This window comes from Echiichthys vipera (assembly GCF_963691815.1).
Source record: "Echiichthys vipera genome assembly, chromosome: 17".
In the NCBI taxonomy this organism is placed as follows: Eukaryota; Metazoa; Chordata; class Actinopteri; order Perciformes; family Trachinidae; genus Echiichthys; species Echiichthys vipera.
In genome coordinates this window covers 11,592,668-11,606,095 of record NC_139842.1, presented here as the reverse complement: position 1 = coordinate 11,606,095, position 13,428 = coordinate 11,592,668, and the positions used below count along the sequence as shown (strand labels likewise).

The window sequence follows — 13,428 nt, the reverse complement described above, 5'->3', positions numbered from 1 at the left end:
AGCATTCAGTGTATCTAACATTTTATGTTGACATACCAATTAGCAGACAATGCTTTGCTCAAAAAATGTTTTAAACAAAGGAAGAAATAAAAAGCACTTGCACAAAAAGTCACATTAATAAACAATCAAACTAACAGCTTCCAAGCAAATATGAAAATAAATGCCACAAGGCAATATTCCACAATAAAGACCTGAAGCCTTTAAAGACAAAGAAATTATTTTATCAATTACAGAAATTGTACACACATTCCACTGTTCCTTAAACAGCTCCCTGTCTTCATGAATTTGTACACTGATATATTACAACATGATACTAAATAGACATTAAAATTCAGATTTACAAATTAACAAACTTATTTCTCACTTAAAGCATTCAAATAATGGCTATGTATTCCATAAAACGGTCGCACCATTATCATCCGCACAAACCAAACACAACTAAAACTATTTAACAGCCACATTAGTGCTGAATGTAGTGATTTAAAAATATGGGCCTTGACTCAGAGTGAATGTAATAGATCTATTTATAATGGCTTTGAAAATGAAATGCAGATATTTTCTGTAGTATACTATTGAGCTTGCTGTTTTGTAAGCAGTTAAGAAAAAGTCAGCATGAGAGCAGGCTGGCCTTCACTCCTTGGGCACCCGGAAACCATCTTTTTCTTTCCTGAGACTTCTCATGGTTTCAATCGGATTTGTCTGCTTGACGTGGTCTTGCACAGACTTCTCTCTGAATGAAACGTCAAAGAACTGTAATTAGCTTTATACAAACTACACAGGCACATACGTTAGTTGTTAATAAATAAATTCTAAATCATAATTGAATCAGGCTCTACATACTTCACTCTCATAAAGGGGTTGAATGTGAATTCATCTGCCAAAGTGGACGGGATGGTAGGTTCTCCATTGCTGCATTTCTCCTACAGAAAGAAAACACGCAGACACAAAGATGTTTAGTTTTCAGCGGTTTCAAAGATCGTTCATCTGATCGAGACAAATGCTGTGCTTGGCTCTGACACATCAGTCACATACCTTAGCCCATGCTAGCTTCTTCTGAATTACTTCATTGTCTGGTTCCACGTGACGTGCAAATTTCAGATTGCTAACGGTGTATTCGTGACCGCAGTAAACACGCTTAAAACACAAACGCACCATGGTTAGTCAGTCTGTTATACAGCTTATGTATAGTATACTTTATCAGAGCATTTTCAACACCCAGAATGGAACATATATCACATATCTGAAGCAGTTTTTAATGCTTAGAACATGGTTGTAAGTTCTCCTGACTGCTTCTCCAAACTGGGGTTATACACTGACTATTAATAAGTGCCTCATACAACCCCACCTCACAGAAGCAGAACTATCCCTTTAATCTCTGTAGCGTGGCGTTGAGACTTTCAATAATACCCTCTACACTGACATTACACATGGATCACATATATTTACCGTTTCAGGAGGCAGGCGTCCCAGAATTTCTATCAAGGCTTTGTGCATTTGCTCTGCTGTACCCTCAAAGAATTTACCACAACCTGCCATGAACAGTGTGTCTCCTGCATGATAAAAAAAAAAGAGTGTCCTTAAGACATTAAAGCACACATGACAAAGTGTTGACTTGTTACAGAGGTTGCATCAATACTGTTTGGTCAAGCCTGATGGATTTTTTTTTTTGGTCAGAGACCTCATTGTCTCCGGTATCAATTAGTATCTATTTATGCAGTTCATCTGATCTTATGTGATTAGACATACCTGTGAAAACAGCTGGTGGCTCGGTGCTGTTTTCTTTAGTCACATAGTAGCAGATGTGACCAGTTGTGTGACATGGTGTAAACAGGCATTTGACATTGAGTGATCCAACCTGAAAGAACGACACCAGTGAGCACACAGCAGTCATTTGAGGCCTATATTTGCATTGTGTGATAGACAAGTTTGATAATCTTACTTTGAAATTGTTGGAATGCTTCACTTTATTTGTAATAGCATCAACTCTGTCATCGCCTCCATAGACCCTCAGTCCTGGCATTAGCTTTACCATCTTCTCATTTCCACTAGCATGATCCCTGAGCAGAGAAGGGGATCAGTGTTTAGTTACTACTCTTCAGCAGAAGGTGAGTTTCGTGCAGGTCTAATAGTTTCTCAGCGTTCTGGCATTTCTTTTGTCTGGTTAGCTTAAGAGTTGATGCACTCATGGATATAGCAAACAAAGAGTAGACAGCGTTTAAAATAAAACATTAATTTAACCTGTAGCTTACCAGTGGTGATGAGTGGTCAAAATTGTTGTGAGTTTTACGCCATGTTTTCTGACAGCTTCCACAACCTGTTGAAAGCATGAAAAGGTCAGACTGCGGTAGTGCGTCAATGATTAATCCATCAAAATCAACAATAATTTTGATAATTGATTAAAACATTTATCAAGCAAAAGTGCAGGACATGTGTCGGCTTCTTATAGGTGAAGTTTTCTGTTTTAACTCATTACAAATTAAATCTTTTTGAGTTTCAGAGTGAAGAAGTAAAAATGCACATGCAAAATTTGTTATTATTTTTTAACATTTTACAGACCAAAGAATTGTAAAAATTAATATACAGTATACTGAAAATAGCCATTAGTAGAATCCCTAATTTAATATAATTTACTTAAGCCTTTGCTTAAGTATAAGTAGCAATGCAAAAAAATAATAATCAATGCAATACTTAGATTGATTTGCAATCATGCATTCAAAATCTTAATTAAAGGGGACATATTATGGTTAATTTCAAGCTCATACTTCTATTTTGGGTTTCTACGAGAACATGTTTACATGCTTTAATGATTAAAAAAATTATTTTCCTCATACTGTCTGTCTGAATATATACATATATGGAAATCTCACTTTTTACAGACCTTTACGTAAAAAGTAGAGAAATACCATTAGCAGATTGCACTTAACATATAAAAAGTTCTTTATATACAAAACAGCTCCTTTTAGTGTGCTATAACATTATCTAAATATTGGATTATTATGAATGCAGTGACAGCTAGCTGCAATTTAATATGGCTGCTGGTAAAGGTGGAGCTAATTTAAACTACTTTATATCATTTTAGGTTAATCTATAACATCACATCAAAAGATGGGGTGATATATATTGTGAGATAATATGAAGGTATTTGCCATACTACAGTATGTATACTGTGATAACAACCCATGTAGTAGTAGAGTAGTACAGCATATAATTGAAATACCTTTAGAGTACCTTAAAAGTACAGACCTTTATTGGCTCCACAGGGTCAACAATAGCTGCTTCGCGAGAGTCCACGTCTATCAGGAGGTACATGTAATTGTCACTGAGTGCTGGGAGAAGTTCAATCCTCATATTTGCTTGTTCCACCAGAGACGATTTCCTCACTGCGCTGTGAAGGAGGGCAGCTGCCTGGGCCCGGACTTCCACAGGTGCTTCATGAGAACATACAAGTCAATATTTGATAGATAAACACAAGGACACTCTGTTAAAAAAATCCTCTTATTCTTATAAAATACTGTTATGCAGCCACTAACACAAGGAACTTATGGCAAGCTGTTTTAACATTCAATAGCTAGACTGGATATGTATTGTATGATTTGATTAGATTTGATTTGAAATTAATTTGCCACGACCACACACAACAACATACATCAACAGGGCAGTTGATACTGAAGACAAGGCACAGTACAACACACTACAACAACAAATAAATAGGTTAGCACCTGACATAGTTACTGAAAGGACACAATGATCACAGCAATATCACCAACATAAGTCACAACAAAACAACATCATAAATCCCAACAAGAGCATAAGTCACAACATATCAACAGCTATTATAGATATGTGTAATTTAATTATTTCTAGTCAAAAAGAACATTTCAGATATCCACAATGACTCTTCCTATCTAAAATGACCTTTTAGATATCTAGAATGATCATTCTGGATATCTGTAATGTAATTATTACTAGAAAAATTGCAGTTGCACATATCCATGATGACATTTTTACTTGTCAGAATTAATTTTAGATAAAATAATAAATTGCATTGTGGATATCAAGAATGTATTTTTTTTAATTTGGGATATCTGAAATTAAAATTATGACTAGCGACAATTGGATTATAGATATCTGAAATGGGAGTTTTCCCTGGTAAGAATTACATTCAGATATCCAGAAAGTTCATTCTACATATCTAAAATGTAATTGTGGATATCTACAGTTAAAAGCCCAATACACATGAATGGCAAAGGGACTCCATTTAAACTAATAACAAAGTCATTGTGGATATCTGGAATGCTATTTTTTAGTAGGAAGAATTGAACTACACTACAATATTACACTACAATATCTGCAATACTTATCCAGTCTAGCTATTAAATGTTATAACTGCTGGTTATACTACAACGTAAACAACGTTGGCTTCAATGCTAACTTGAAAAAAAAGCCTCATATTTGTGTGTAACTGAGCGAGCTGCCACAGCACTGATCTAATTCAAATGTTAACTGGGTGGTTATGTAATAAGGTGCAGACAGAACCAGCTGTGGTCATGACGCAGCCCTCCTCTTTAGACACAACAAAACAAAAACATGTTAGCAATCCCGTAACTATTTAACATTCATGTAACCACACGTCTGTGTTAGATGTGTGTTGACAGAAAAATCGTCGGGACGTACCAAATTTGAAGGCTGTAGCAGCTCCAAGTAGAGTGCAGGCACTCCCTACTAGTGACCTGAGTAACATAACAACACCAGATATAGCCTTATCACATTCACGTAAACCAGAAAAGTTTAGTTCTGTTTAGTTCCGCGTGCGTCTCCGCGTCACCTTTAACCTCCTCAGGCTCCACCAATCAAGTGTGGGGGAGTAGATTGGGAACACAGTTAAAACACTGATAAACTGGTTATTTGGGCATTCCTTGAAAACACAAAGATACACTATGGTGTGTGAGGGATGTGTTAGTTTGATTGTTTAGCCCTGATAAACGTCTCAATACATAGATTTTAGATTTTTGCGTTTGCTGTTTGTCCTTTAAGGCTTGCCGTAGGTTAAGCATTACGCGTCAGCCTGTCTTTGTGCAAGGCTAATTGAAGGACGCTGGGACACCAAGAAAAAAGCTTGGGGTGTGGCACATGCGCAGTAACATCTGGTTTTGTAGAATTTAGGGTATTTTATGGGGGAGGGTTCATTTTTTTCAGACATTTGGGGGGGACCATGGGTGCAGGTCCCGGGGGGTACGGGGGGACATTTCTTGAAAACATGCGCTGTTGGCTGTTCAGGACAAATAGGATAGCCTCTACGAAGTTGTACTACTGTAACTGTACTATACTGGTACTACAGTACCAGTTCCGTTGCACATGCGTCAAGCCCCAAGCTTCTTTTTTTGGTGTCCCAGCCTCCTTCCATTAGCCTTGTGTGTGTCGGTCAAAGTTTGGTTAAACTGGTCCCGACAGCTTCGGAGCGGCTAAGACCTTCACCTTTCTCCACAATGACAGCACGAAATATATCTCGGTTCTGGGAATGGGGGAGGAAGATCATTTGTGTCGGGAGAAACTATGCAGATCACGCCAAAGAGCTGAAAAATGCGATTCCCACAGAGCCCGTCCTCTTCCTGAAACCACCTTCTGCATATGTAACCGAGGGCTCCTCCATCCTGGTGCCCCAGTACTCCAGCAACCTGCACCACGAAGTGGAGTTAGGGGTGGTCATCGGGAAAGGGGGCACGGCCATCCCTCAGTCCGCCGCCATGGAGCACGTCGCAGGCTACGCTCTGTGCTTGGACATGACAGCCCGGGACGTCCAGGATGTGTGCAAGTCCAAGGGACTGCCCTGGACCCTGGCCAAAGCTTTCAATACCTCCTGCCCCATCAGCGAGTTCATCCCCAAAGAGCGCATCCCTGACCCGGGGAACGTGAAGCTGTGGCTAAAGGTGAACGACCAGCTGCGGCAGAACGGCTGCACCTCCCAGATGATTTTCTCCATCCCCTATCTCATCAGCTACATCAGCGAGTTCATCACCCTGGAGGAGGGGGATCTCATCCTGACCGGGACCCCCAAAGGAGTCTCCGCCGTGCAGGAGCACGATGAGCTGCAGGCTGGGATCGAGGACGTTATCACCATGAGTTTTAGAGTGGACCGACAGGACCAGTAGTGAAAACAAAAGACACTGATGGGGCCAAAGAAATACCCAGACTAATGAAGAGAGAATGTTTTTACTGGATGGTTGAAGTTAATCATTTTTATTTTTATTTAATATAAAGTATGTGTGGATCAGCAGATGGCAGTGCAGAGCCATCAAACACAGATTTCTGATGCTGCCTTGAACAATATTTGAGCACAAGATCGAAACATAGTTAGATTACATTGATTGAGCTCATGATTTATCATCTGTATAATCTTTTTGGACCAGGGGTATTGAAATCATTCATCAGCTATTGTATTCATTAGTTTGATTCAAATAAAAGATGCAATAAGATGTTGTTAACATATTAAGTAAAAGTCCAGTATTCAACAGGTAAAAGTCTATGCTATATACTATTATTATTATTATTATTATTATTATTATTTTTAATGCATCAAAGTGTAAGTAGTATTTTCATATTTTAGCAACTAGCTGGTCAAGATGAAGCTAATTTTAACTACTCTATATGCTGTTATCAATACTGAGTGGAAGAATACTGAGATGTTTTACTAAACCAAAAGTACCAATACAACAGTGTACTAGTGCTGTGTTTTAATTTACTTGAGTAGTAGTATAAAAATATAAGCAGCAAAAATGTCTTAAGTTAAAAAGTCATTTTTCAGAATGGCCAATTTCTGAATAATATTTGTAAATAATTGTTTTTGGGGTTTTTTTTAATTGTAATTTTTGGTACATTAATGTGCCGGTCACTTTAATGTTGCAGTTGGTAAATTTGGGGCTAAAGACCAACTTTATAAACTGCTGGGTAATAATTATCAGGGCTCATACGGCTGCTGCAAATCCTTGAAAACACTTGAACTTTAGTGTGGTGTTTTCGAGGCGTTTTATGGGATCATAGCATTTACGATATGACAGAGAAAAGAAGATCTCAATATTTGAGAGACTGAAAACAGCATTTTCTGACATTTGCATGAAAAATAACTTTTGATGATAATCAGATTATCAAAATATTTGGTAGTTGCTGAGGTAGGTTTTTTCTTTCATTTCTCGTTCTCTGTAGAAAGCTGCCTCAAATATTTTGCTGTATACAAATATGTAGTTTACCAAAGCTGTAAGGTGCTGGAAAAGCATGAAAATGCACCTTGAAATGCTTGAAAAGTGCTTGAATTACACAATTTATTTGTTGATTATGTCTTTTATCAATAATCTGTATCTGCAAAATTACTAGTAACTACAGCTGCCAGTCGAGAAAAAGAGCAGAAGTATAAAGTAAAAATAAAAATGGAAATATAAAAATAAAGGACAAGTACACAGAAAGAACAACAATTTCCTCTGAAATGCAGTGGAGTAGATGTTTAAACTACAATAAGATACAATTTTGAACTATTCATACCATAAATCAATATGTTTGCTAGTGTTATGATAAGGATACTGTATATATATATATATATATATATATATATAGGATATTTGCTACAGTCTGGTCCCTTCAGAAGCTTGAATGTGAAGCAAAGTGAGTTCAAGATGAGAATAGTCTTGTTAGTGAGGGAGTTTAGTGAATTGAGGGTTTGGCGCTGGCTGCGTGCGGTTATTTGTTCATTTGGAACACATTTTGTTGCTCGATGGATTAGCTGAGAAGTGTTTTCTTCAGAAAGTTCAATTGACCACGTTTTGATACATTTTTGTAACGTGTGTGTGCAGTGAACCCTGTTTCCCCTTCATGTTGTCAGGTTAGCCTTCAACAAATAAGATAAGACTCCCCTTTGCCAATACCATTTAATAAAACAATGGTATTTTTGTTCCTCAAATGCAATTTTGACTTTGAGGCAATGTATCTTCATCATAACCACATTCTTCCTGGAGTGTTTAACATCTGTTCCAGGTTCAATTACAATTCTCCCACAGGCTTCTCTGTTTTCAGGATCAATCAGAGCCTCCGTCAACCTGTCCCAGGCCAGTCTGCTGTAACCTGAGTCTCTGTGCATCATCTTCCCACACCTGTCGGGCATGTTATCTCCAAGACGCGGAGGGCCCAAGCCCCGGCCCTCGGGGGTTATATGCGTCCATCATTAGAGCAGTTATGACAGATTCAATTAGATTTGGGATCTGGGGGGAAAAAAATTTGGTGCAGGGTTAGAGCAGTGCACAGTGTGTCATGCACGCACAGGTGTCGTTTTTTTTAATGAAATATGAATCATACTGTTCATTTTCCCCGTGTGACTGAAGGTATAACACCCTCACAAGTTTTAACAATGGCTTCAAAGCTCACCCTCAGCTCTGGTTTAGCGTTCACCACATCAAGTGGTGTATTGTCATCGAGCGGGAGTCCGATGAGGTATATTTGATGCTTTCAAGGGACAGGGGATTACGTGGAGACCATAGTCCTCCGATCTAACAGACACCAACAATATGAACCTGTTGATGAGAATACGTTGCACAATGAAGTCACCTGTGACATGAAATCATGCCAGCTGTTGACTGTGCAGCAAAGAGATTTGAGGGAATTATCTCTTAAACAAAGTATATTTCCCCATCCCATCTGAGCAAAAAGTGCTTTAAAGGTACATCTTTACACTGAGTTATTTAATTCAATTGTATTTACAGTGCAAAATCACAACAGAAGTTATCTCAAGACACTTTACATATAGAGTAGGAAAAGACCACACTATGACTTATTCATGATTTACAGAGACCCAACAATTCCCCCCTGAGCAGCAAGTCACGCTATCTTATAAGTCAAGTCACGCTATTATAATAAAAATAGTAATAAATAGTTATTATATACAGTATTAATCCAGCAATCTTGTGCACACAGTGGCGACAAAAACCTTCCCTTTAACAGGCAAGAATGTCGAACAGACCCGGCTCTATGGAGGACATCTGTCTTGACCGGTTTGGGAGGAAAAAAAGGAGAGAGAAAGAGAGAAGAGACAGACAGACAGAGACAAAGACAGATAGACAGACAGTCCCAGAGATGCAAGCAACCACAAAAGTAACAGTAACTATAATAATATCTATAGTAATATGAATATGTTATATATATATATGTTGTAAATATATTAGAATAGTAGAAAAAAGTACAGCTAAGGTGATAAATAGTGGTAAATATGATAAGTGGTAATAACAGCTGTGATACAATGATACATATTATTTACACTACATGATTTACACTAAAAAATATTAACATGACACGCACTTTGGTGCCCACGTTCGCAGATGCGAAGACCTAGTGACTCTGATGATCCACTGACTTTTCTCCTGGGTACACAAGGTTGACAGTTGCTGCTTTAAAGGTCTCTTATTTACTCAAACACAGTATTTTTCAGGAGGGGGGCTTAAAGAGACAGGAGCTAAAAAGGAGGGTTTCAGACAGAGGTTGATCACGGGTATATTCAGACATGTGTTGGGGTGGACGGTGGCAGAGTGGTTAGAGCAGTCGCCCCACCTGCAGCCCTTTGCTGCATGTCTCCCCCTCTCTCCCTCACCCCATTTCCTGTCTGTCCTATAAAATAAAAGGCTTGAAAACGGAAAAAAATAATCTTAAAAAACATGTGAACATTTAAGCATGTAAGTTACTGTTGTACGGATTGCCATGCAATTTGGTAAATCTCTTCGGTGATCCTGTGACTTTTTATCTAGTGCCACCATCTTGTAAAAAAGTTCAGTTTGTCGCATCCGTTGGTTTATGGATACTTTCAAAACCAATGACAGCCCTTATTGCAATATTGAGCATGCTAGCATACGGATTACACATATAGGTGAACATACAGATGTTTACATGAACATCTGTACCGACCAACATGGACTATTCAACAATATACAGGAGAGCAGTTTAATATGAGGCTCGTTTCACACGTACTGTAACATGCCTACAGACATGTTCAAACATACAGTATGTTAGTAGCCATCAGTTCATCAGTAGTTTTAGTGCAGAGGTCTCCATCCTACTGGAGGTTACCAGGTCAAATCTCTCAGGTTCACAGAAACAACTTGAACATGAATACAGGCTTGAACATGTATGGTTCATGTGGCTCCAAAGGGAAGCTCAGTTTTGTAGCTTTTAAAAAAAAAAAGTCTAGTTAAGTTAGTCTTTATATGTAGAGACATTCTTATAACTTAAAGGCAATTTGAAAAATACTTCTGCGCTGACCTTTTCTTGGCGGTTTAAGCCACCAGCTCTTGACATGAAATGTATTGTAAGGTCCAACATGTGAAAATGATTCACAGCTTGGCAATCCCTGTACATGTGTGTGTGTGTGTGTGTGTGTGTGTGTGTGTGTGTGTGTGTGTGTGTGTGTGTGCGTGTGTGTGTGTGTGTGTGTGTACGTGGGTTCAGAAAATTGAAAATTACCATTTATAATGCCTCACTTCGCGTGCTACGCTGTATGTCATCAGACAGTACTGTGGTGTGGCCATTCTTAGAAAGAAACCACCAACACACACACACACACACACACACACACACACACACACACACACACACACACACACACACACACACACACACACACACACACACACACACTACCATCGGAAGGACTGAGTCAGGCAGGGTGAATATGACATATCACATCAAAGACACACACACACACACACACACACACACACACGGTCAGGAAATTGATTTTATTTTGTTTTTTGGAAAGGCAGAAGGGTGTGTGTCTTTGCTGTATGTCTGTTAAAGTTTACAAGATACCCGTGCTTACAGTGAATAGACATTGTCATTGCCCTTCATCCAAATCATTGAAACGCTGTAAACATTTACTGTGCGTTTCATTAATCACTCTCATACTGAATGAATAAGCGGCTGGTTAGGGATGAATAACGCCATGGGGCAAAGAACCAATTTATGATTTTTTATAAGCCAAACATAAGAGCGGTAATTCATTTTCGTGGAATAATGAATGGGGTCTTTGGCAAATGAAAAGAAACCATGCATGAAGACCAGGTGCGAGCCTTTTTCATCCAGGGTGATTGACTGCACATATAGTGTGTTAACATTGTGTTTGAAGCTGCAGGTGGAAGGCAAAGTGGGTCGAGTATTATGGAACATACTGTAGGTTTCTTCCATACAGATGTGCGTAAAGCTCCAAAATAGTAAGGGTTTTCCCAGAACGGTTGTGTTTTTATTTTAAGAATGCAGTTTTAATTAGTAGTGTAAAATGTTTCCATCCACTTGGCTACAGTGCAAGCATCTCTATAAACTGTGATTGTTCAAGTCTTTCAATCAAAGCACCAACGAGCAAAATGGAGTTTGTATTCTGTTGGCTAAAATGGCAGTAGAAGTATGCGCTGAAACATGTCCAGAAAAACATTTTTAAATCCTATTGTAAAAGTTCTTAATATCCCTAAAAGAAGTTCCCCAATTTAAGCTGAACTGCCGTGAACATTTGAAAAATCCCAAATTACTTTCTCATCAATTAAATCTGGAGTCGCAATTTAACAAGATGCTGTGAGGCCTAAACCACAAAGAGGAGAGAAAATCCCCGAGCATTTCTTCCCTGAATCAAAGGAGACTGTGGTATGGGTGGAAAATGTGTGGAGTCCTCAGTATGAACCGTCTTCATTTGTGGCTCCTCAAAGGGAAACCACTTTTACACTCTAATCCTACTTTTTTTATCTATAGAGATCAGCCCCCCTTTCCTTCAGTGCAGCCTTCAGAGTGGCCCATCCCTCCCTCGGGATGTTTCTGATTAGTCTGCCATGTGCCCATTATTCCCAAATGAGAGTCACCGCACAAAATATACATCCCTCATCACGCCTAATCTCAAATAGTCACAGTGGCCTGTAACTCAATACACATTGGGCGATTTTCACTCATGCACACACATCCACCATCATAGGAATTGATGGCATGCATTAAATTGTGGGCTCAAATCCTTGGAAGCTGCATGCCATCCAGAGCTAAACAAATTACCGTTCCCATGAGAAGAGAAGATTTGAAGATTTATGGACTTGACTTTTTAGTTGTGTTGAGCCAATGTCTTCCAGAATATCCTGTATTCAAACAAATTTTGAGTAAAATTATATTCTATCATCTGGATTTGGTGTTAGTGTTGGGTCTGACATGTCTTTCTTCACTTTAAATGGTTGCATTCAGGCTTTGGCTCAATGTTAAAAAGACTAAAACCTTAAGGGATAAGTCATTCTGCATTTCTTCTTCCTCTTTCTTATCCTTTAATTGCTATAGTTAAATAGATTTACATGTCTTTTATATTTAGGTCGAGGTGCTATTAAAATGCTGTGAATGTATCAAAATGCTTAATCCACAGAGATATGTACACAGCCTGTATTCAGAAACTGTGCCTGTAAAACCAGCTGTCAGGACTTCCATATGGTTGTGATGTCACATCTGTATTATGTAGGTAGAAAGTGCTGCTACAGTGCTGTTACAGTCATTCTATGGCTGCAATGGTGTACAAAGACGCGGAGAGTGCAGATGGTCAGGGAAGACTGAGCTCTTTCAGGAGGGGGGCTTAAAGAGTAAAAGTGTTTCAGACAGAGGGTGAATACCGACATATTCTGACCGACAGTATGAGAAAAATAATGTTTTTTTCTGTTTTTTTACTTTAAAGCATGTAAACATGTTCTAGTAAAACCCCAAATACAAGTATGAACCTACAAATTAGCATGTCCCCTTTAAGGCTTATGTATTTTCTTTAAAAGCTGATGAACAATGCATTGTTGTGGTTATTTAGCTATAATGATACAGCATATCCTATGTGATATTGTAAAAACCTTTTGATCATCATTCATGAGCCCCATAAGAAACCACTCAGATCGTTAAGAATTATTACTATAAAGTTGAATCATCAAATACATTTGTAATGGAAATGTATACGACTGCTGCTATGAGAATGTCTGGAACTGTGACACCACCGTACTCTATTGAATTCAATCAAATCATGAATTCTGTGAATAGCCGTACACCTACAATATTGATGACAGAGTCATAAAACATGACTAAGTGCTGGTGGTGTCTACAGATTCTTGTGGGAGCCACAAGTTGAGGTTGGCTGTTCATAAGCTCATAGAGCAATATGTGCAAAGACAGACCAGAGGGAATATAATGCTTGTTTGCTCAGATCACAGAGTGGGATGAAGTTATGGTTTATTACATGAGCAGTAGTTCATTTTCATGAACAGCAACGTTGGCTACATCTTCACGTCTCGCTTTATAGGGAACTTATTCTTAATCTTTCCTCCAATTTTTCTTGCTTTCCTCCTTCACCTCAATTGGATTTCTCACATCATTACCAGTGTTTAGTGACAACCGTAGATTATGCCG

General features: G+C 38.6%; 2 protein-coding genes across 2 annotated transcripts; one reads left to right on the top strand and one right to left on the bottom strand.

The window, feature by feature from the left end:
* Positions 1-199: 199 nt before the first annotated feature.
* Positions 200-4,809, bottom strand: LOC310959538 (hydroxyacylglutathione hydrolase, mitochondrial-like). Its single transcript, XM_083930915.1, has 9 exons — positions 4,675-4,809; positions 3,244-3,428; positions 2,250-2,314; positions 1,940-2,057; positions 1,747-1,855; positions 1,447-1,550; positions 1,033-1,134; positions 841-920; positions 200-730 (listed from the first exon to the last, which is right to left on the bottom strand). Exons 1-9 carry the CDS (start codon positions 4,739-4,741, stop codon positions 631-633), a joined length of 930 nt encoding a protein of 309 aa, XP_083787041.1. The 5' UTR covers positions 4,742-4,809; the 3' UTR covers positions 200-630.
* Positions 4,810-5,432: 623 nt separating this feature from the next.
* Positions 5,433-6,698, top strand: fahd1 (fumarylacetoacetate hydrolase domain containing 1). The gene has a single exon (XM_083930924.1). It carries the CDS (start codon positions 5,487-5,489, stop codon positions 6,147-6,149), a length of 663 nt encoding a protein of 220 aa, XP_083787050.1. The 5' UTR covers positions 5,433-5,486; the 3' UTR covers positions 6,150-6,698.
* Positions 6,699-13,428: the final 6,730 nt, after the last annotated feature.